Below are 25,077 nucleotides of genomic sequence, written 5' to 3' on the forward strand. Positions count from 1 at the left end.
GTTAAAAAAGTGAAATCATAATCAACCACCCCTTTTAAGATTTACTGCAGAATTCATAAACCTTGGCTTTGCTGGTAACACTTTACAATAAGGTTGTATGAATTGTAAACTAACATCATTCATGTTACCTAATCCATTAATCATTGGAACCTTATCGTAAAGTGTTAGCAATTTACTTGACATTAAATGATTTCTCTGACTTGGATAGAAAGCAATGAAAAGCATCCAGTCATGGAGTGAAAGTTTATATTCTGAAGTTAAGTTCTTGCATTTTGATTGGTGTCAAAAGTCACTCTCAACAAATAAGTTTCCACATTTGCACACAGTAATTTGTGAGTGGAACGGTAGAGCCCTGAGGCAGACAGCAGCAGTACAACAATAATTAGCAGCAAGTGTATGGTCCACCGCTACATTAATCAGTCTTGTCTAATTGCTTCATTAATGGTGAATGTCCATTAAGCCTGCGCACAATGGCTGTGTTCTGATTAGGCAGACACCCTTTGCCCTTGGAAAGTCATCATCAAACTCAAGGTGCTTAGCTGGGTTTGAGAAACATTAAGAATGACTGTTCTCAAACTGCTCCGAACAAAGGCTCGCTTTTGTGATGGTGTGTGTGTGGAGCTCTTTCGCCCTGATTAAAACTATAGGGGGAGCAATGTGTTTTTCTGATTTTAAAACCCATTTCAGTGAGTGATGCCATGTTTTTTGCCCCCGAGGCTTCCAATGTAAACATGTTAGTGAGCTAAGAGCATCAAGCATGGAGGTCTAGAATACCTGGAGAAAAGTCTACGCAATATATATCACAACAGAAAAACACATTGTACATTTATATTGTATCAGTATGAACTCAAAAGTTTTCTTTTGAACTGAATGTAACATCAATGCGATTGGGATATCTGCCGTATCATTTTCCACCTTGTCCCGAGACCTAACCATCCAAATGCACTACACTGCATGACAGAAACATTTGAATTTAAAATAATGCTTTGGACACACGTGATTTACACTTTTTGCCAAAAGAAATAGCATAGGGTATGAAATATGAAATAGCAGCGTTACAGCAGTAGACATACTGTAAATCACAGAATGGGAAATGGCAATTAATACATCCAGGGGCGCCTGAACCCCAAACTTTTAGCGTACATCCCCGTTGGCAGATGTTAAATTATGATGTCTACCACTGCCATCTCGCATTAAAATCGCATGATATATGACATTCTGATATATGGCGTGGTTCGCTGTAGTTTTAGCACTTGATGTTTATTTCAAACAGATAAAGATGTCTTTTACCCCTGCAGTAAGACATTTCATCAGCACATGTATCCTCAGACCTTATAAATCCCCGGAGCAGCGGTGTCTTACTGCCGTTTAGTGAGAATGTGCTTGTCCAGAGAGGGACAGTGTTAAGAAGGTGGAGAAATTGAAAATGCACTGTGCTGAATCTCCACACATACTAAAATAAACATTACATTCGATTTTTGTGTGTTCTAGTAAGATGAAGCTGTCAAATAAATGTCGCGTTCATTTGTGCACAAATTGACTGTCACACAAATCACACTTCACGAGACTGACCTTACATTTATGGAGAGAAATATCCAATCAGTGTGTTATTGACCATTTTAAAGGGATGGAACGAGTTTAAATTATTTTTGAACGTGTCCTGATGTTAAATTGTTGATATTTCAGTTCATCGCGGAGGTGAGCTCTGCCATATTCTAAAACAACATGGGATTTTTTAATTAATTAGCATGAATCATGAATGTTAATTAGGTACTGTGACACTCTGGTCTAGGAAGATTAGCTTGCAATGAGCAAAGTAATATTCATGAGCCCAGTGTTCTCTGAATAGTGACATTACAACCCACCCAAAGACATAATGAGATTCAGCTCAGGGTACAGTTGTTTGTCCTGATAGCCGCAGGTAAGAAGTACCCAAGGAAATGTTCTTTTGTGGAATCAGTGTTTTGCTGAATGTGCTTTCCTGTGCTGTGGCAGTGCTGTGCATTGGGTGAGGGATGTTGTTCCTGATGGCAGAGAGCTTAGCCAGCATTCTGCTCTCCATCATCACCCCCAGGGGATCAAGGCTGATGCCCAGACAGAGCCAGCGTTTCTGATCACTCTGTTAGCATCGCTAGCTATCAAATCAGCCAAATCAAAGACGGATGATGTAACTTTTTCTGACCAGAATATTTTTTTCTCTTTGCATGGTGTGTTTTATATCAGTTAGTTTAATTTATCTGATCTGTGTGGACAAGAGACATGCATTTGTGTATTTTAGAAAAAAAATTATTGTCAGAGACGATGTATACAAACAAATGGGTCACATGTAGTTGTTTAATAGAACTGTTAAGAGTAATATAAGCAATATCGGACTCACAGTGAAGTTGTTTTACTAAATACTTTTGGCTTAATCAATAATATTGCAGTGTTTCCTACAGGATTTTGTGAGACTATGGTTGGTAGACATCGGCCCTTTGCACATGCAGAGATTGAGTTTGTTGCATTCACTGTAACCCGAGCCACTCTGAGATACTAAAACACTGGATCACGAGCTGATCGCGTGAACCATGCGTGCTTCGCTTTGAAACACGCAGCGCAACAGACTATGCAATTGCCGCTTTCAATTTGAGTTTGTTTGACAGATACTTTGCCAAAGCAATAGCACTAAGCACAAATGTTAGAGACATTTGTCTCTCAGACCAGATTATAATGGTAATTAATGGTAAACTGTAAAAACTGATATTACATGTCGCTATATACACCGATCTGGCATTATATTATGACGTGATGTGGAGCAGTTTAAGAACAGTCATTCTTAATAACGGCACCTGTTTGTGGGTGGAATATATTAGGCAGCAAGTGAACATTTTGTCCTCAAAGTTGATGTGTTAGAAGCAGGAAAAATGGGCAAGCGTAAGGATTTGAGCAAGTTTGACAATGGCCAAATTGGGATTGCTAGACGACTGAGTCAGAGCATATCCAAAACTGCAGCTCTTGTGAGGTCTTCCCGGTCTGCAGAGGTCAGTATCTATCAAAAGTGGTCCAAGGAAGGAACAGTGGTGAATCAGCGACAGGGTCATGGGTGGCCAAGGCTCATTGATGCACGTGGACCCCTGTCCACCGGTGAAAGCGCCAGCAGTGGGCATCAGCGCTGGATCACGGAGCTATGGAAGAAAGTGTCCTGGTCTGATGAATCACGTTTTCTTTTACATCACGTGGATGGCCAGGTGTGTGTGCGTCACTTACCTGGGAAACACATGGCACCAGGATGCACTTTGGGAAGAAGGCAAGTCGGCGGAGGCAGTGTGACGCTTTGGGCAATGTTCTGCTGGGAAACCATGGGTCCTTCCATCCATATGGATGTTACTTTGACACGTACCACCTACCTAAGCATTGTTGCAGACCATGTACACCCTTTCATGGAAATGGTATTTCCTGCTGGCTGTGGCCTGTTTCAGCAGGATAATGTGCCCTGCCACAAAGCAAAAGTGGTTCAGAAATGGTTTGAGGAGCTCAACAACGAGTTGTTGACAAAGTGTTGACTTGGCCTCCAAATTCCCCAGATCTCAATCCAATCGAGCATCTGTGGGATGTCCTGAACAAACAAGTCTGATCATGGAAACCCCACCTCGCAACTTACAGGACTTAAAGAATTTGCTGCTAACATCTTGGTGCCAGATACCACAGCACACCTTTTGGGGTCTAGTGGAGTCCATGCCTTGGAGGGTCAGGGCTGGTTTGGCAGCAAAAGGGGGACCAACACAATATAGTTATGCCTGATCGGTATACCGATAGTGACTTTTATAATGTTGCAAAATGTTTAATGGTATAATGTTTTTATGTCAAATAAATGCGGTTTTCTTTTTAATTTTCTATTCACCAAAAAATCCAGATTTTTTTTTGTTTTGATTTTTTTTTCCCACAATTTCCTCAAAAAAAAAAAAAAATTAGCAGCACAACTGTTTTCAACTTTGATTAATATGATAAGAAATGTTTCTTAAGCACCAAATCAGCATATTAGAATGATTTTTTAAGGATTATGTGACACTGAAAACAGGAAGTTCAGCTTTGCCAAATAAATGCAGCCTTGGTGAGCATAAGAGACTCCTTATATTATTTATTTATTTGTTTGTTTTATAATTCACCTTTGCTTTGACAAACAATGTATAACATTTTATTTAGTTCTCATAGAGGAACTTTTTTTGTATTCCTGCTCTTCTCAATACTGTGGTTGACCTCAGCCATGCTGGATACACACCAGCTGTTTTATGAAGTCTGCTGTTGAACCAGATTGCTCATCAAAGACATGTTCGTGGACAGCATGAAATCTTCCAGTTTATTCTTCTTTCTGATAGACACAGTTGCTCAGACTGCAGACACTCCTGACTCACTACCCATCAGGCTGCTCCATCACGAGTGATGTCCAGCATCACAAGCAGAGAATAATCCCCTCTGATCACACCTTTCTATGTTCTAACAGGTGGACGCTGGCTGGATCGGGTTCTGGTCCATAGTTGGAGGCTGTGTGTTTGGTGTAGCCATGGCGAGGTGAGTAATGCCTGAGAAATGATGGTGGTGTGTCATGCATTCGAACTTGATAGAATTTACTGTACATGTATTGTCCAGTGACGTGGAAAACAGAAGTAGCAGACCCTTAAACATTAGTCACATATCTGCAAGAATCCAGGACTGAGTTTTACTGACTCAGGTGCTTTTAAGGAGTTGAATTTAGAGATTACTTTAACTTCTTAGAAAGCAATTTAGCATGCTGACAACATGTTGGGACTGGCAGCTTTCTAAAAGTCTCTGAATTCAACTCCTTTAAAGCACCGTGGCTACAGCCATCAAAGCATCGTTTTTGTAACAATTGTGCCTTCAACAAAACATTTCAAAACAAATATTGTTGAACTCCCAAGTATATTTGAATTGTTGATCTACATTCACATCTTTGGCTACCTCAATGGGTTCAATAGGTGTCTTGCATCTCCTTTAGTAACGCATCAAGGTAAAAATAGATACACTTTTAAAAATGCAGACCACTGTTCTGTTTTTTGCTCCATCCAGCTGTTTTGGAACTTTCTATACCATCTGTAATCGTAATTCAAGAAGGTGAACCATTTTTAAACAAGTCTTGCTCTCCACAGACCACCTCCAATTCAACATGCTAAGTCGGCATTAAAATTCACCAGCGAGTTTCTGAAAAAATATGTAGTTTTGTGCAAACTGTCCCCCTACTGTTAGAAAACACTAAATTAGTCTCCTATATGTTTTCAAGGTTTTTAAATGGTAACTTTTAAGACCAGCACTGGACTACTTTAGGAGTGGGCTAAACGGCAGCTGGTAATCATACAATGGCTACCACTTTTCAGTCAAATAGGGCAAACGCCATGTAAAATAATTCCTATTCATGAATGTATAACCCACGCCTGGCACAGTTTGTGTGCTGAGCCAATGACAGAAAAATAACTTCCTGCCGGAAAGAATATTTGAACAACAGAAGAAAAGTTGTTTTTTCCCCCACCAAAATATGCATTTTTATATATTTATACTTGTCACAACAATGTTTTAGGCCTAATTATTAAAGTTTCACGACAAATGCTAGAATGCTGACGTTTCTAGAAACTTTCTAAGGTTTTATTTAGCTTTTAAATGGTCTCATATGACCGTATCCCTGGCAACTAGGCATATAACTAAGTGTCAAACTTGTGTCATGCTTTTCAGATCTTTCCTACGCTCCTGCTGGAAAGACATTTATTCTGTCTGCGTTAGGCCACTTTTTTTTTCATGGTGTTTTGGATCCTCCCTGATCCCAAAGCTAATTTATTCTCTTCCTGCTAATTTATTAAAATCAGCTTTTGTTATGAACAGTGGGTGAAAATGCTAATGAAATGGTCACGTCGCACAGACTGATTAAGAAACTGGCGTAGAGAAGAGAGAAAAAACAAACTCTTGTCTGCAAAAAGCAAGAGATTTGTCTGTCTCTGATGACTAAATGTTTGCAGGAGGGCTCTAATCAGCACATCCAGCCAGGTTTTGCATTTTGAAAACCTTTTAATTAGGCATTTAATCAATTGTCACATTGCTGCATTCGTTCGGGGTTGGTACAAGCTTTGCCGTTAAGATAGGGAGGGACAAAGTGGGTTAAAACATCAGTGAAGGTGTGTGTTATTCAAATCTAGTCGTGTGCCACAGGCCGAGTGGGGATTGATAAAGCTGATTAAAGAATGCACAACCCGCCGGTTGCTTTGGCACTTTTATGTGTTAGCTTTTTTTCCTCATATTGGCTGTTCAGTTGGGACAGGTTGCAGAAAAAAGCAACAGATGCCCCACTAAGTCTCCGCGGCAGCATGGTCCTATTAGTGGTCGTTTGGCGAGTGATCTCTCGTTAATGGGCCCCTGTGAGTTACGGGGTCCAGCGCCCTCCCTGTGCCCCGAATCATGCAGCAAATGTGTTAACATGAGTTATTATACACCACCAGCTTTCAGCCGCAGAGCGCATCCCTTTGGGTCAAGTCCATGCTTTAGAAAAATGGATGCATTAAAATTGAGCTGCAGGGGCGATGGCGGCACATTCTAATTGATGCGATTCCGGAGGAGGATATAATAGCTGCAAGCCCTCGTCAAAGACTCATCCTCGTTCGCTGTTATGGTGGAGTTATCCTAGACGGCTGAATCATAAGAGGCTGTCTCCGCAGGTCAATTAACGGTTTGTGGTGTGATGTATACTGAGCGATTGGGCAAACACTGGGATGCCTGACAAACCACCAGACTTTAATTGTCAGACAGCAGTCGGGAGGTAGAGGTGACATTGCTTTTTGAATGAAGTAGGTGAGGTTGTTGTTGTGTCAAGAAAGTGAGACTGACAACCGATTTAAAGTTAATGCTTCATATTTAAAGAGATGGCTCACCCGAAAATGTAAATTCTGTTCTTCATTTATACAGTCTAACCAAAATGTATTCAGACACCTGCAACAAGTTAACACCTTCTCTCATTATCACAGTTTATTCGCAATAGTTTAGAAAGTGGTAATAAAATATGACAAGAGTTAAACTGTGTCAGAAGAACAAATGAATCTTGATAATGTCAGATAACTTTGATATAAATGTATGTAATGGATTACAATCAACCAATCAGCTGTTCAATTTAGGTGTACAATTATATAATACCAATTTAGGTCAACCGATTACCAAGCAATGCTTAATTTTGTTCAGTCTGTGGTGTAGATCACATTAGCATTAAAGAAAAAACACTTGTCTGAATAATTTTGGTCCCAAATTTCTATCAATTTTACTGGTAGTCCACTAACATAAATGAACTATAGTGTCCTGCATCCACTAGTAAAAAATTGGTGTCGGAATATTTTTTGGTTTGACTGTATGTTGTTCTAACATATGACATGTATTCCAACCCATATGACTTTTGTTTTTGTTTTTTATGTTGAAAAATGTCCTGCCCACAACACCATAAAAGTATGGCAAAAGTAGTCTATTCATCTTATATGCATAATATCATTGATGTTAAACCTAGAGTGGCACATTTGGACATGCCATTTTTGAATATATCCGAAAGTGAATGAGATTTGAGAGCTATAAAGATTTCCTGTGATTATTTACATACATTTCTGTCCTCACTTAAAGCTATTTAATTGCTTTAGAAGATTTCAAATATACCTTTTAAATCATATGGGACACTTTTTGTTGTTTTTGGAGCCTTGACTTCCTTTGGTCACCATTCACTTCCATTGTATGCAGCTGCATGAACAACCTGATAAACTTCTCCATCAGTGTTCCACTGAATAAACTCACAGGTTTGAAACAAGTAAATGATGACAACTTTCATTTTGAGGTGAATAATTACTTTAAAAGGCATTACAATTCCAAGTCTTGCAACCCAGACACAACAAATAACTTCTTCATAAAGTGTTTTTTTTGTTGTTATTATGATGGCTTTCATCTCTGTTTTGAAGTGAGGTGATGATTAACATGCCCTAGTGATATTGCTATGTTTTGCCATCATGTTAGATCTGCTAAAATGTGTCTGATGTCTGATGAGAGGAAACGGTGTGGAGAACTTTGTCAAAAGCTATGAAGTTAGTGCGGATCAAATTTATAAGACTGTGAGGATTTGTTTTGAGTCATCTCCAGTAGGCTTGTTTTTGAGGGACAAGATTTTCCCAGCGCGCCTGGTCTCTGACGTAGGGGCTGAAAATAACATCTGTGAAAAAGTTTCACCTGCGCCTGCCTATAATTTGCCTTCTCTGTAGTTTGTTTTGTGTGTGTGTCTTGTTCTGTCACCTTTGAGCTATGACTCGAGATTCAAGTTTCTCTCTCTCTCTCTCCTGCTTTCGTTTTGCCCTCAGGTTTGCTGACTATATTCGAGGTATGCTGAAGCTGATTCTGGTGCTGATGTTTGCCGGCGCATCCTTGGCGGCCACCTGGTTCACTCTCACCTGCTTGACCAGACTCACTCACCTGCCCTCCACTAAAGGTACGCTGTGGTGAAAAGGACGGTATGTTCTGCCTTGTGCACATCCACAAAACAGTTGGCCCGCAGGGAGTCTGGTAGGCGAACAGCAGCATAGCAAGCTGCAATTTTATCTGTGAGAGGGAGCCAGAGGAACTCATTAAGTCCTGATCAGTGAAGGGAAAAAGGGAGTGGGTATCTAGAGAAGCCGGCCTGAAACAAACATATGCCCCATAGATCAGCCAGCTCAAATATTTCCATCAATTATCATTTTATGGTTGGCACCTGACTTTTTTTATCTGCTCTCTCCCAGAATTCCTGGCAGACAAAGCTTGCAGACTCATGGGCCATCTCTCCATCTGGCATGATTTTATATTGCATACATGTGTCCCGTTGCCATCCGTGCCTTTCGTGATTCATATCGCTCACTAATGAACACAAGACTATGTTGTGGCAACATCAATTTATCAGAACTTATTCTTGCTGGAATAGCAATGCAAGGAATAATTGACGACGGACCTCGTCTACCGTGTCCATGTAATTTAATGCTGCCATTGTCATTTTATCCACTTTATACCATGGTTACCTGTACTTCCTTACATCCAGTGTGTCAAATTAACGCCCGCCAAATGTAGGTATTTTTTGTGAAGTGCCAGGGTAATTTTGCTTCTCTTCCAGTCACTGCCACATATAAGATGTCTCTGACTGACATTCGACAAGAATTTTCATAGATCATGCATGTAAAGAGTTTTCATGCTTTGTTGCTTCATTTCAGTCGTTCTCCGTGCAGTATGTATCTGAATGTTCTAAATATTATTCAAATAATATATGAATAATGATATTCATTATTTAACATTATGTAAGGAATAATTGGCCACAAACCTCGACTATTTTGTCAAAATTCAGTGGTGCCATTGTCAGTTTCTATCACTTATACCATGGTTACCACGTACACTATATTGCCAAAAGTTTTGGGATGCCTGCCTTTGCATGCACATGAACTTTAATGACATCCCATTCTTAATCCATAGGGTTTAATATGGAGTTGGCCCACCCTTTGCAGCTATAACAGCTTCAACTCTTCTGGGAAGGCTTTCCACAGTTTAGGAGTGTGTTTATTTGTGGAATTTTTGACCATTCTTCTAGAAGCGCATTTGTGAGGTCAGGGACTGATGTTGGACGAGAAGGCATGTCTCGCAGTCTCCCATAGGTGGGAGACTAATTCGTCCCAAAGGTGTTCTATCGGGTTGTGGTCAGGACTCTGTGCTGGCCAGTCAAGTTCCTCCACACCAAACCCGCTCGTCCATGTCTTTATGGACCTTGCTTTGTGCCCTAGTGTCCATCCCCAAACTGTTCCCACAAAGTTGGGAGCATGAAATTGTCCAAAATGTCTTGGTATGCTGAAGCATTAAGAGTTCCTGTCACTGGAACTAAGGGGCCAAGCCCAACCCCTGAAAAACAACCCCACACCATAATCCCCCATTCAACCAAACTTTACACTTGACACTCAGGCAAGTAGGCCTATCGTTCTCCTGGCAACCGCCAAACCCAGACTCGTCCATCGGATTGACAAACAGAGAAGCGTGATTCGTCACTCCAGAGAACACGTCTCCACTGCATTAGAGTCCAGGGGCAGCGTGCTTTATACCACTGCATCCGACGCTTTGCATTGCACTTGGTGATGTAAGGCCGTTCCATGAAGCTCTCTACGCACTGTTCTTAAAATAATCTGAAGGCCACACAAAGTTTGGAGGTCTGTAGCTATTGTCTCTGCTGAAAGTTGGCTGACCCCTCTCTGTGATTTTATGTGGCCTACCACTTTGTGGCCGAGTTGCTGTTTTTCACAATTGCTTACCAACAGTTGACTGTGAAATATTTAGTTGTGAGGACATTTTACCAATGGACTTGGCAACCTATCACAGTACCACGCTTGAATTCACTGAGCTCCTGAGAGCGACCCATTCTTTCAGAAATGTTTGTAGAAGCAGTCTGCATGCCTAGGTGCTTGGTTTTATACATCTGTGGCCATGGAAGTGATTGGAACACCTGAATTCAATGATTTGGAGGGGTGTCCCAATACTTTTGGCAATATAGTGTATCTCAGACATTTCTCATTATTTGTCTTAGAACTACACTACACTGAAAAGTTGGGAATCATTGTGAACTTGTGTTTATGAAAGCATTTGATGCTTTTATTCACAGAGGTTGCATTAAATTGTTCAAAAAGTGCACTACTGTTTAAAAGTTTTGGGTCAGTAAGACTTTTTTTTAAAATATATTAATACTAAGATATTAGTATTAAATGCTGTTCTTTTGAACTTTCTATTCTTCAAAGAATACTGAAACAAATGTATCGATCCAGCTTTGCCATCACAGGAATAAAATATGTTAAAATGAAAATTTTAATAATACTGCACAATTTTACTGTTTTTGATTAAATAAATACAGCCTTGCTGGGCAAAAGAGATCATTAAAAATCATTAAAAAATGTTACCAACCCCAAAAAGTAAATCCATTTATATTGTTTAAAATGCAACATTTCCCGTAGGTGTCTTTCACTTTTTATGTAACCCAACACCTCAAGCATTGAGTCATTCATCTATAATAGTCTTTTCTTATTTACCAACCAATCTTTTAGTTGTTTGGCCCATTTTATAATGTGCGGTTGGGCCATCCTCTTCTCTCTGCACTGGTTAGAACTAGTTTGCATTCTTTTAAGACAGTGCTGCTCAACCACTCATGGAGTAGTTTCTATCATTAAGAATGAGAATAGTTTCTATAACAAGGTGTTTTTGGCCATTTTTTTAAGTAAAATTGGGGTTTGGAAATGAAAGTGTATTTAATTTTGGAATAAAAGACATTGTATTGCAATTTCCACACTTCATTAAACTTCAGCTGTGCTAAGATCATAAGAAAGATTTTCTGTAGTTCCAATTTAGCACATTATAATCATTTGTTAAAGATGAGGTGTAACAGTGTTTTCATTGTTGATTAGAGTAATATCTGCTGAAATGGGGTTCGCCAGCACAGGAAAAAAAATTAATTAGAAAGCTTTTTTTCCTCTCAATCATTTGCAAAGTCTTTCATCCTGTGTAACGAAGGTATTATTCTTGAAATGTATTTGAGAATCAGCCCGCTCTCTCTCTTTTTCTCTCTTTTTACTCCTTTAGCCACTCTCTACACCTCTTGCATCCTGGTGGGTATCTTCATCAACAGTAGTGTGCCCATCTTCTTGGAGCTGTTCATTGAGACGGTTTACCCTGTACCTGAGGGCATCACCTGCGGAGTGGTCACCTTCCTCAGCAACCTCTTCACTGGACTTTTGCTGTTTTTCCTCACCTTTTACTCTACAGGTACCTTGATATTCTTTAAAGGAAACGTTTACAGCAAAGAAAACAAAGCTTTCAATCAGCCTAAATAAACAGAAACACATGGCAGAGATATGGACTTAGACTTAGGGCAGTGTCATTGTCCTTCTCCTAAATGATGATTAACTTTCAGTGTAAGGCTGTTCACATGAAAAAAAATGCAGAGAGATTGACTTGTCTGCCCTATCTTGCTGTGTAAATAGAAGCTTCCAGCTGAATATTGATGAGTCACTTTCTGACTGGTTTCAGTGGATTGACAGGTAGTCCGTGATAGTTTTATTATAGCTTTCGCTATTGGTGGACACTGTTTGTCAGATTAACACAAAGACTGTGTGTATTTTTTCCGTTCAAAAAACAATGTCATGAGACATTTTGTTATATGGTGTGCCTACATAACGCATACATGAGGTATACACATGACATATACACATAGATAACATAAAAATGATTTCAATTATTATTATTTATTAATGGTGTTTGCCGTACAATAAGACATTCATAAAGTATGGGTGAATCTCCCAAATCCTGTCCAGGAAATGTCCAGATCACAGTTCACCCAAAAACCTAAAGAAAAGAACATCTTTTTTTGCATAAAGAAAATGCAAGTTTTTACATTTGTGATTTTATTTTCAGGAAAATGAAGCACATTTATACACAATTCTTCATAATTCACCTGGTATTGTCTCTCTAATTTTTTTAAATGATGATTGTCATTACGTTAACGTTATTTTTAATTTTGTTTTACTTGGACCAAAAAGTAACCTCCTAGTCATCACTAAGAACATCCTAGAAACCAAATAGAGCATCCCTGAAACTTCATAGACATGTCTAGGAAAACACCCAAAACACTTGGGGGTGGTAAGTTTTTCACAGGAAAATAATTTCTTTAGAAATTAGCGTATGTTATTAATTATACTCCTGTCAACCTCTGTTCACACTGACCACTGTCAAATCCAGATGCCCACTGTGATACTCATCTCCCCATTCCGTCAGTGGCCTCTGTTTTATGAGCAGTCAGGTTGCTGGACAGCTCCCAGCACTGCATGAAAAAAGGTGTATCCGGACCAGGATACTCCTGTATACACTGCTGAAATTCGGAAGAATCCAGGAGTATACTGGCCGGATAGGTCAAATTCCATGGATCCGTATATGTCCGTATTCATCCGAAATGGTACCAAATCGGATGTATGTTGTGGCCGTATACTCCCATGCTACAGCCATTTGTTGCCATGGCAAATAATCCCATCAAGTTTTTCCCAGGAGACATTTTCACACCTCTAAACAGCTTTGCCTTCCATCCCCTATTGGTCCTTCATCTCAAACTGGATTGGTTGTATTTTTTTAAACCACTCCCAAAACCCAGACTGCTATTGGAGGACAGGGCGCATTGAAAACCCAGTCAAGTGACTTTATTGGTTACTTCTAAGGCTAAGGGTGGGCTAGGTTTTGTAGCATAGGGACTTGATTGGTTATAGGCCAGCTATGCAGATTTTGCTCATTAATATATAATATATATATATATATATATTTATAAAAAATAATCCCCTCTCCCTCCCAAAAGAAAAATACACACAAAACAATTTGAGAAAGTCTGAAATATTTATTAAAAAGGTATAAAAAAAAAAAAACATTCTTAACAGCATTATAAATGAACATTAAAACAATGGTGAAACAAAAACAAGTGAACTAAATGTATTTAAAAGGGATGAAAATGTAAAGGAACAAATGTAAAAATATAAACAGTCCAAAGAACATAAATATACGTTAAAATGAATTGGTAAAGAAACAAAAAGGGAAAAAAAATGAACAAAATGCATTTAAAAGATAGAGATGTAAAGGAATAAAATACACAGTGAACATAAAAAGGAAAAGAATAAATATACAACTTAAACAATATAAAATGAGAACAATAAATTTATAAGACAAAAAAAGTGTATATAAAATATATTAAAATACATATAAATATTCCAAGTAAACAATATAACCAAATAAAAAGAACAAAGAGCATTATAAACATACATTAAAATGAATGGGGGAAAAGATAAGTGAACAAAATGTTTCTAAAGGAAGGCGACGTAAAAGGAACAATAGAAAACGTGGAGATCAAAAGCAACATGGACATCTAAAAAGGAACAAACATACAAAGTATACAATATAAAACGAGACAAAGAAATCTATAAATTAAAAAGTGTATATAAAATATATGTAAATACTCTATATATGGGAACCAATAAAAGTATAAGTATATAAACATAGGAATAAAGAAAATATAAAATGGAACAATTGAATATTAAAATTATAATTATAAAATAATTGTGACCAACTCTAACACAATGTTGTTTGAGTTTTGAACATTTTTTCAAACTGCCGTGATGGGCTGGTGATGTGACACGTAGTGTGGGTCAGTCTAGTCTGGTTTGTAGTAGCTAGCCTAACCATCCACACTGGCCTTCCATCATCAACAACAGCAGCATCTTCATCAGACATCAGGTCTATAGTTGCGGTCTTCCACAGGTTCTGTGTTGGTTTGTGCAACCCTGGACCTGGTCTCCAGCAACTGCAAAACATGACAGTAAATTAACCACTAAAACTCAGAGAGGAGTATAGTAAAATTCTGGGGGGGAAAAGCTTAACCGGTTTCTTAACTTACCCGTCTCTTTCTCTGACAGTTCTGTGTGATGTTCTTCATAGTGTTTCTTTTCTGGGCCTTTTCAGACTGAGCCAAAGAATACTTCCTCAGCAAAGTCTCACAAAATAAAATACATCTTGCGACCTGCCAAATAATACATTAATAATATATAGTTAATGCCAATAAAAGTAAAACAATTCAATTAAAATGTATTTGTATAGCGCTTTTCACAATACATATTCAGGGTTTTTCCTGGGTCAAAAATGGTCTTCGGTGGTGGCTGACAGACATGGTCATCTATACACACACATACGCACGGTAAAAAAAAATACCCTACCCACTTGATCTGCAAGCGCAATACTGACAATAAATTTGAAATAAATTCAAAGAAAGTTTGTAACTTTTGCTTATTTTGATACCTTGATGTTTGTTTTTGTTCCTCATTTTTACACTATTTACTGATAATTGTTTTGGTATATAATCATATCAATATTAAAAAAAATAGTATTAAAAAAATGAACAAATAGCCTAATTTTCTGCCATATACAATTTTCTGCCATATACAATCAGCTAGCTAACAACAAATTTGTTCTGGGTTCACCTCACTCCAGTCTAAACTAAATGATTTTAGGCTATTTATTTTACTACACATTGTCCACATAAATAAGCTGAAAGACTGTTGATAATTAAAAATAATTCTTACTATCCACTCTTGCTAAAGTGGGTAAGCACACTTGTGTTCTCATTTCAGGTGTTGTTCTGAGTAAATTATTAAACTAATTCGTTAGTTCAGTGTTGGACAGATCAGTTCTAACCAGTCGTTAAAATGATTCGGTTCAAAGGAGTCATAATGTGGCGAATCGGACATTAGCAGACGCGTTGTGTGTGAATCCCGTCTGTTAGAACATCGCGAAAGATTTGTCAACACACAGAAAACACTTCATAACCGGATAGGATTTGTTTCCTGTTTATTGAAAGTATGCTTTATGTCAGCTGGTCAGAGAATCAGTCAATGTTTTTTGAGCGCATTTCACACCCAGCGGTAATTAAAGGAAGACGTCTGATAGCGCCACGTCTGATAGCGTCACGTGCAACATGGATTCGGCCTTCCGACCTTTTGATTTTGATTAACGTAAAATGTGAAACATTAGAAAGCTAAGAATGCTTATTTTGAAGACAGAGAGAGTGCGAGCGAGGGATGAGCTCACTGGTCATTCTCTCTGTCACTCAGTTAACGCAAGCGCAGCAGTTATCTGTTCTACATCACTCATAAATCACAATAACTCAACAAATAAGGCTTTGGCGGGACAAAAATTTGTTTTGGCGGCCGGCAAAAAATTTTCAATGTAGAAAAAACCCTGATATTGTTTCAAAGCAACTTCACAGAAAACGCATGCGTTTACATTACAGAAAAAAACAGAGAATATTAAAATAATGACAACATTTTTAAGATTACCTTTTACACATTCAGGGTCAACATCTGTAAAAGTTCTTCAGGATCATGGATCCAAAACTTCTGGATCATGAGGGGGGAAGAAACATGCACACACACAAATGAATATTAATTTGTTTGATAAAACATTAATATTAATTATCAACTTACGGACATGGACTTGCAAAACATACTCACCAGGCCCATACAAAAACTTTACAGTAGATCCAAAATCCTGGTTTGCCTATAATTCTTCAGAGTCCAAGTATGGTGTTTTCCTGTCCTCTCTGCTGAATGAGTACATGATCTCAGATTACTCATTCCAAAGCTCTGTTACATTTTATGACAAGCTTGATCTTAAAACTAGCTGACAGTAGGGATGGGCATTATGACCATATAATTATACATACATGAGAAATTTTATTTTACAATAACGATATCACAATATATATATATATTTTGATGGATATTTTATTAAAATGCTACAGAATAATACTGCTTTAAAAGTCTTCACTGTATGATATTCAATTAATTAATATCACTTGATTCTAAAAGAAGCAGAAGGTCTTCTCTATTCTTTTGTTTTATTAAAATTATGACAAAGCTGCAGCCCCTTTAAGAACTGATGCACATAATGACGCATCCGGGTTTCCCCACGTTAACTTGAACTGTTTAACTTACTTAAGACATAACTGACTGTTTAAATCAAGTGAATACCTCACATGACAAGGTTTCTGAGATAATTGTGTGCATTTTACAGAAAGATAATTGATTTCGGGATCGCCTGCTGTCTGAGAGAGGCTTATTTTAACACATGCATGTCCCGTTCATTATTCTACATTCATGCATGTTTCCTTGTCAAAATGTCAAAAAGTTTTAGTACAGTCAGTGCTGCGTTATATACGCTATATTCCCATTCCGCGATATAAAACGGTAATGTTAACGTTTACAGCAAAATCACTAACAATAGTCAGTATCATCAGATCGCCATAACACCCAGCCCTAGCTTAACAGTATTACAACAAAACACAGAAACAGAATATGTAAGTTAATCACGATTAGCATATGACTTTAATGCACTAACGTTATATCTTGATAAGCAGTAGAAAAAATATAAAGGGATTTACGTTACCTTCTGCCGTCTGCTGTCCGCCATTGAAACCTTAGTCTGTTCGTATTCATGTTTTTTCGTTCTCAGTCGACATCCCACAATCAAAATTCGTCCAAAATAAGATTTTAACAGGTTTAAAATGATCCATGCAATGCCATTAATGGACAGAAGAAGCCGTCCTGTTGAAGATTAGACGCCGCGATCGCGTCGCGTCCCCGCGAGCCACGAGCAACGACAACGGGTGTATAATTCAAACGGAAGGCGCGCACTGCCATTGGCCAGATTTCTGGATGACGTTCAGATTGACCAATCACGCTCAAAAGAACACGGAAAGACATCAAATAGCCTGGCAAATATAGAAAAAAAAACTTGTTTTAAACAACAGTTAGAAAATGTGTATATTTATTTTTATTTGCTGTTATATTTAATTAATTGGTCAAATGGTGTTTTGTGGTGTGGGCAGAGGCTTGAAAGTTTCAACCTGGAGAGCAGTGCAGATTTGTACTCTTTAAAAACAATTATTGTTTGATATTTAGTTTGCTATATATTTTGTTATATTTGTATCCAGAATTGAATGTAAAACCAGTTTGAATGTAAAAATACACCTTCACTGTAAAACAGAAAATTAAAGTAAAATATCTTAATTTAAATAAGGAAAAATCTGTAAACTAATAGTGTTTTCTCTAAAACGTTTAATGTAAATTTCTGTGAAGTTTTTTAACTTTATTTGACTTAAGATATTTGACTTATTTTACGGTTTTTGTTTTGCAGCTGTAGCTGCTGTTTTTTTTAAGGTTTTTATTCTTACAGTGTAAATATAAAACTAATAAGATTTACTTTAAAAAGACAAAGAATAATGTTAAATTGTTAGTATGGACATACACATAAACCTTTTATATAATGAGCTAAATATTGTATTACAGTTGTTAATTTACAGATATTGTTTGTAATTTTGCATGAATTTGTTATTTATGAAAACAGAAAAATAATACAGTGATGTTCCTGTATAAAAAAATTAGAATTACTGTAATTTGTCATTAATGATATAATCCTTAAAATAACAGTCAAGTTGTTTATTTAGATATTGTTTGTAATTTTACATTGTTTTAAACATAATTCAAAATTACAAGAAAATACTGTAAAAAACTGACGTTTTTTTCTGTAAAATTAGGATTATTTTTATTGGTTGCCTTATTTTTATTGGTAACCTTATTGGTTGCACCTACATCTATTGTGAGTGGTGGATTTCAAACCTCAAAATGCCCCTCTTTTGCAGCGTGTTAAAGTTAAGAATCTTGGAGTGACACTTTTTGTTAATAGTTGCAGAGCTGAAAGATCTGCTTGTGTTTCTGTGTTTCTTGAGCAAGTGAATCCCTGCTCTTTTTTATTCCATATTTTTATTTTGAGCATATCAGTTTTTGGTGTTTTTAAAACAAACTTTTTCATTTTCCACATTTCATCTCCTTTTTATTTAATTCTATTATTGCCTACAATTTGTAAAACTTTGCAAAAATTGTTTGGGGATAGTCTAAAATGTTTGGTTAATTATCCTTTGTTAATTCCATTACATTTCTTTGTTTATTTCATTACATATTCAGATTTTTTTGTGAACGTATATGTTCAGACAGGGTTTTTATTTTGTACTGTTTTTATAAAAAATATTTGATTTAGAGACTCTTTTCATGCAGTGGTTTTAAGGCCCTGACACACCATTCTGATGGTTTGGCTCAGACCCAGGCAACGTGAACCAACCCCACAGTCGGCTTTAGTCATTGCTAGTTCAGTTTAGTGTTTCAGGGCCTTAAGAATTATTTTTTCTGTGTAAAAAGCTTGTTTGCTGTAGCCTACAGTAGACCAGAGATAATTCTCAATCCTGAAGTGCTCCCCTGCCCCCCTCCTTCTGAGAACAGCCAGCACAAGTGTCAGTCATTAACATATGAAAGGTCTTCTTCACACCTAACAGTCTTCAGTCCTAGCACACCCAGCAGTGTTTCAGCTGTATATGTCCGTGAAATTTCACGGATTCCTGTATACGTCCGCATACGTGAGGTTTCCGGGTTTTTCTGGAAATATACTGTTCCGTGTTACTCTGATCCGCTTTTTCCCACATACATCCGGTAAACATCAAATTACACTGGAGTATACCATGCCCGGATAGTGCCGGATTTCAGTGTTTTCATGCAGTGCAGGTGTCAAGAAAAGCTGCGAAAACTCAGTCTTCCTGCTGATCCCTTGGAAAAGATTAAACTGAGATGAGTGAGCTTAACTGGCTCATCCTTTCAAATCTGATTGGGTTATCGGTCCCAAATGAAGCCATGAGATTCGTTCTGCCTTTGTGTTGCTGTCAGAGCTGCAGTTGCCCGCCAACACCGTGCCATGGCTGAAAATAATGTTGGAACAATGAGGTCTCTATATATAGAAGGTTATTGCGTTGGCATTGCTATTGAGTTTTGAACGCTTTGTTTCTGTTTAGGCCAAGCGGTGTGTAGGTGCTGAAGAGATGATGGATGGATTTCTGTTTGTTTCATCAGAACCATCCTGCTACCTCTCGCTGTTTCCACTGGCAGAAAGCCCTTTTCGACATAATAAGTTCTCTGTTAGCTAAACTGCACAAAGTCCTCCTCTTAAAGGTGTAGTTCCACTTAAAATTTGACGCATAGGGAAATGAATAGAAGTTTAGACAGATGTTCAAAAAATGATGTACACGTGCATTTATTGAAGGTTTTAGTAATATCACCCTTGTGCAACATTTGTTCTGTTGTTTTCTTTTCAGTCGCCTGTTTCCTCCTATATTGAGCCTGCCTCTGTTCTTTTATTTTCCGGATCCTCTTTTTTTTCAGCCACCCAAGGTTGTATTGATGTGCTTTTATAGAATAGCACCTGCCTGTGACTGATGATACATTCACAAATGTCTTACATTTTCATTGTATTTACTTTAAAATGAAGTGAAAGGGATGTGCTTCATTGAGTTACCGTTGCTGTCCTTCCCAGCTGGCCATTTAAATTGGCAAGGTTGGTTCATTCACCCTTAAATCCGAAAGCTGTGAATAGCTGGTAAAGATTGAACATTCAGCCTTTTTTTGATTGTGTGGCTTAGTAAAGGCCATGTCACCTACTGTTTGAGGGTGGCCCGTCTGTCAAATGGCAATAATAAAATGAAGGGTCCAGTAACCTTTTGTAGAGACCCAGAGTGTGTACTTCCTGATGGGGTATGCCTGCTCTAAACTTTTTTTACAGCATTCGATTTAGCACGTTCAATTGCCTGTGAAGGTAAACCTTCAGCAAAATCAAGTTTCCAATAGAGCTTTTCACACCATTCTTAAACCGGAGTTGAAGATGAGGTGTGTAATTTTTTCAATGAAGTACGTTTACTAGGGATAAAATATTTGTTATATATATTATATACAGTACTGTGCAAACGTATTAGGAACATATGTTTCCAGAAACCGACCTGCAAAGCTACAGTACTGTGAAATGTTTTAAGCACTTGTGTAAAAATGCTGTGAAGTGAGGATGCTTTCCAAAATAATGTCATAAATAGAATTTATTTATCAATGAATTAAATCAAATCAGTATTTGGTGTGACCAGCCTTTGCGTTTAAAACCGCTTTTGCACATAGTTTTTCAGGTAGCTTTGCAGGTCTGTGGACTTTGCTATAGTTTTTTCTGTTTCTTCATGTAATCACATACAGACTCGATGATGGAGAGATCAGATCTCCGTGTGGCTCCTTGTGCATACAAAAATATCTCTGGATTATTACACTCTAAAAAAAAAAGGTTCTATATGACACCAAAAATGGTTCTTGGCTCGTAATCATAGGATAACCTTTTTAAGTGCTATATAGCACCAATTTTGGTGCTTCAGTGGTTCTTCAGCAGTTCTTCAGAGGTTCTTCACCAGTTCTTTGACTAAGGTGCTATATAGCACCGCTACCATATACAGAACATGTTGAGATATTTTGCTATTATAGCACCAAAAGTGGTTCCTCAACCATTTTTGGTGCTATATAGAACCTTTTTTTAGAGTGTACAATGCCATAACTTTTGCACAGTATTGTATGTAGTTTTCTATTTTTATATATATATATATATATATATATATATAGTTGTATTTATATATATATATATATATATATAGTTGTATTTATATATATATATATATATATAGTTGTATTTATATATATATATAGTTGTATTTATATATATATATATAGTTGTATTTATTCTATAATATAAATTATAATCTTAATCTTTTTTTATTTTATTCATATATTTGTACTCCTTTTTTAACACATTTATATTTAGAATCACAGCTTGACCGTGTTGCCAGGCCAAACCAGGTAAAGAAATCAATCTCTGAAGTGCCAAATATAGGTCTGGTTTAATCTTATAAGGAGAAAACAGAGCCTACAGACTGTCAGTCAGCCTCTCTTGATGCTGCTTGGGGCCAGAGCAAGACATTAAACTGAGCTGAAATATGCCATCAGTCTGCCAGCCGAATGGGGAGCGATTAAGAATAATTACAGCAATAAGAGGACCATCTCAGACACCCCAGCTCGCCTGACAGGAAGTAAGGAGCCTTGTGGGTGAGTGAGAAGACATTGGGCCGCCTGGTCACAACGTGAGACAGCGGCTGTAGGATGTTTCCTCGCTTCCCTCCCTCCTTGTCCTCGCTTTTGTCCCAGCGCTCCGCGTGTAAGAGATTGTGAGTGTCACAGTGAGTGGCCTGTTTACACCGTCATTCCACCGTGGCCTTTTCAGCACATTACAGCCCCTGAGACGATGGCAGAAAAGAGACAGGCTAAATTGCACCCTTAATAACAACATCTCTGCATTCTGCCGTCAGGTATTAAGAGGAAGGAAATACGACATAGTTTGACTGCTGCGTAAACTGACAGACAGGATATAATTGCTGTGCTCCCATTATTGCGAGAGAAGGAGGGAGAAATCGAATCCTTTAAACCAACAACTTTTGTATTCTCCATAGCGGCTCTGCCTTAGGGACAGGTTGGGCGCTCTGTCCAAAGATCTTCCTTCCATTAGCGCTGGAAAGGGTGACTGTTGACGACTCAGATTTTTGGAGGGCGTCTGATTGGATTACCTGAGCCGAGTCGAGCCGCTCTCTCCATTAACATTCGCTGCAGACGTCCCGCCTGGTGATGCTACCTCTCTTTTAAATTGATGAGGCTGGGGCGGGCGTGCGGCACAGCCATAATAGCCAGATAAACACAACTCCATTAACCTGCCGCTATACCAAGCGCAGCTGAAGGGCTAGTAAGGCCTGATTAATGAGGGGGCTTTTGGAAAGAATCCCCGCTTCCCATTTCTTCGAGGCGACACGGCTCTATCCTCCACCGTACCTGGTTGTGTTGACTGTGCTGCATGGTTAAATCATATCATTTAGCCCAAATGGGCTCAGCAGCTGACCCAGCATGCATTTCACCTTCTGCCATCGATTGCAGTTCTCACTTCAGGGGCAATTGATCAACCTGTTATCTGGATATGGGACGCCTTGAAATTGAAATCCAGTTCTCTATTAAATTAAGTTGCGCTCTTTCCTTTGTCCTCAAGGGTCTGTGTGTTTGACCTGGTTTATGTTATATTCAACCCAGCGCTCTATCAGAGCCACAGCAGCTGGTGTGAGGCTTTCATCTATTGAATCGCTGCTGTATATGTCAACTGAATGTATTTGCACAGCTCTCGCATGCTGTTTTCGGTGTTGTCCTTTTAAAAAGTATCTTAGTATTCATGTGCACTGCATGTGAAATGATTCTATTGCTGGTTTAAACTTCAACCTTAATGTAAAACCTTTCGTTACTTTAACAGCCCACTGAAAGGAATAGAGAGGCTATGGGAAACTGTGTCTTTGCTATTTCGCATAGTCTGATGCATTTCAAACAATTATTAGTATATTGTGTTTTTCTAGTCCATTTGCCTTTGGTTATTGGAGCATGACCATGTTTATGGTTTGGTCAGAAGGAAATGAAGGGCTGTGTGTTTTTATGTCCAAAGTTTGTAAGTGCCAACTGCATTTAGTCAATGTGAATTGCTGTTTGTAACCACTTGCAACTCTGTAATGTAGTGAAATGGGCCATTTTATATATAAATATATATTTTCATTAACATTTACATTAATTTACTTAATGCTTAAAGGGTTAGTTCACCCAAAAATGAAAATTCTGTGATTAGTTACTCACGCTCATGTCGTTCCAAACCCATAAGACCGGAACATAAATTAAGATATTTTTGATGAAATCCGAGAGGTTTCTGTCCCCTCCATAGCTATTCAATTAACACTTTTGTTAAAATAGTCAATGTGACTCCAGGGGTTCAACCTTAATATTATTTAGCAATGAGATACTTTTTGTGTGCATAAACAAACAAAAATTATAACCTTATTCAACAATTTCGTTCTAGCCTGTGTCAGTCTCCTACGCAGCTTACGTTGTAAACAGTGCAGCGCATTCGAGTTCTACGGCAGCCGATGCTGTTCACGTGACCACCATGACGCATGCACGTGATGATGACGCGGGAGCTGCACTGTTTTTACAACGTAAACTGCGTAGGAGACTGACACAGGCTAGAACGAAATTGTTGAATAAAGTCGTTATTTTTGTTTTTGTGCACAAAAAGTACTGTACCACTGGAGTTACACGGACTGGAGTCACATGGACTATTTTAACAATGTTTTTACTACCTTTCTGGGCCTTGAAAGTGTTAATTACATTGCTGTCTATGGAGGGGTCAGAGAGCTCTCGGTTTTCATCAAATATATCTTACTTTGTGTTCCGAAGATGAACGAAGGCCTTACAGGTTTGGAATGACATGAGGGTGACTAATTAATTACAGAATTTCCATTTTTGGGTGAACTAACCCTTTAAGGGATGGTCACATGGCAAAAAAATGTCTATTTCCACTGTTAATAATGTAATGATGCACATTTGCACAAAGCACCGCTCACACAGAAATCACTTTTGATCAAAGCGGCATTATTATGGTCAATGAACAAGTTGATTCTGATGCAAAATCTGTGCAGGGAAATGTTTCACCCTTAAATTCTGATTGTGTGGATTCCTATTGAAATGACTGGATTTTGCCTTCAGAAAAACCGTGTGTACCTAACCCTTTTAGACCAAGTAGGCTTACATTTTTGTATATATCATTTTTTGTTACTGTGTTTAAAAAATGATGATAAACATTCTATCTTTCTGTGAAGTACATGGTATTCGGTGCTCTAAATACTGTCATTGTTAACCAAGTTTTTTTTACATTGCCAAACAGCTATTTGGTTATTACTAGTTGATTTAGCTTTATTTAAAAGCACACATTTACATTTAATTTACCTGATACTTACAAATGTGAAGATGCCTTGACATTTTAGCAGTTATATTTTGAATAAATGCCAAGCTGTGGGGAGAACTTTTTTTATTTTTTTTATTTTTTATGACTAATGAGAAATGCTTTTTCCAAAAATATGATAAACACATGTATGTACTATCATGCATTGAAGTGTGTCCAGCGCTCTAAATACTGTCATGCATGGGCGAGGCTAGCCCCTTTTTAGGGGTGCTTCAGCACCCCTAAAAAGGAGCTCAGCACCCCTAAAACTTGGAGTAAGAAATTGTGTTATTTAAAATTTTTGTTAGTCTTTTACACGGTTAAATAATGTCCAAAACATACTCCGTAGTTTGTGGTTTAAAATGTATGTGTTAAGGAGGAAAATGAAAACATCCCCGCATAGCAAATGGTGTCATCCTCTTCTCTTCTTCTGCTTCTCCTCTGTACCTGCACCGCTCAGCACGACCGTCATCCAGCGCGAAACACACGCAGAGTGAGAACACGTGCAGTAGTGTTGTGATCGGTTGAAAGCTGTGTCTGACACTTCTTTCCTTTTAGCTAGAGTTGTTTCCGATTTCGAAACCATATCGGTGAGTACTGGAGTCAGTATCCTGAATCACCATGGTGGTACACCAATAATAAGTGTTTATTCTCGGACTTTTTAGTCCGGCGGGTCGCCGCCGCTGTGGAGTAGCACACAGGGGCCAGTTGCATAAACTAAGCCATTATGTTAAG

The 25,077-nt window shown here is 38.1% G+C and overlaps 1 protein-coding gene across 1 annotated transcript in view; it reads left to right on the forward strand.

Moving 5' to 3' along the window:
- slc49a4 (solute carrier family 49 member 4) overlaps positions 1-25,077 on the forward strand; it is a 62,685-nt gene that overhangs the window by 31,478 nt on the left and 6,130 nt on the right. Inside the window, exons 6-8 of the mRNA XM_079821989.1 lie at positions 4,481-4,548; positions 8,361-8,488; positions 11,635-11,817. Coding sequence (XP_079678115.1) covers positions 4,481-4,548; positions 8,361-8,488; positions 11,635-11,817 — 379 coding nt within the window. The remainder of the gene's footprint in view (positions 1-4,480; positions 4,549-8,360; positions 8,489-11,634; positions 11,818-25,077) is intronic.

Source organism: Gobio gobio (genome assembly GCF_949357685.1).
Source record: "Gobio gobio genome assembly, chromosome: 7".
Classification (NCBI taxonomy): Eukaryota; Metazoa; Chordata; class Actinopteri; order Cypriniformes; family Gobionidae; genus Gobio; species Gobio gobio.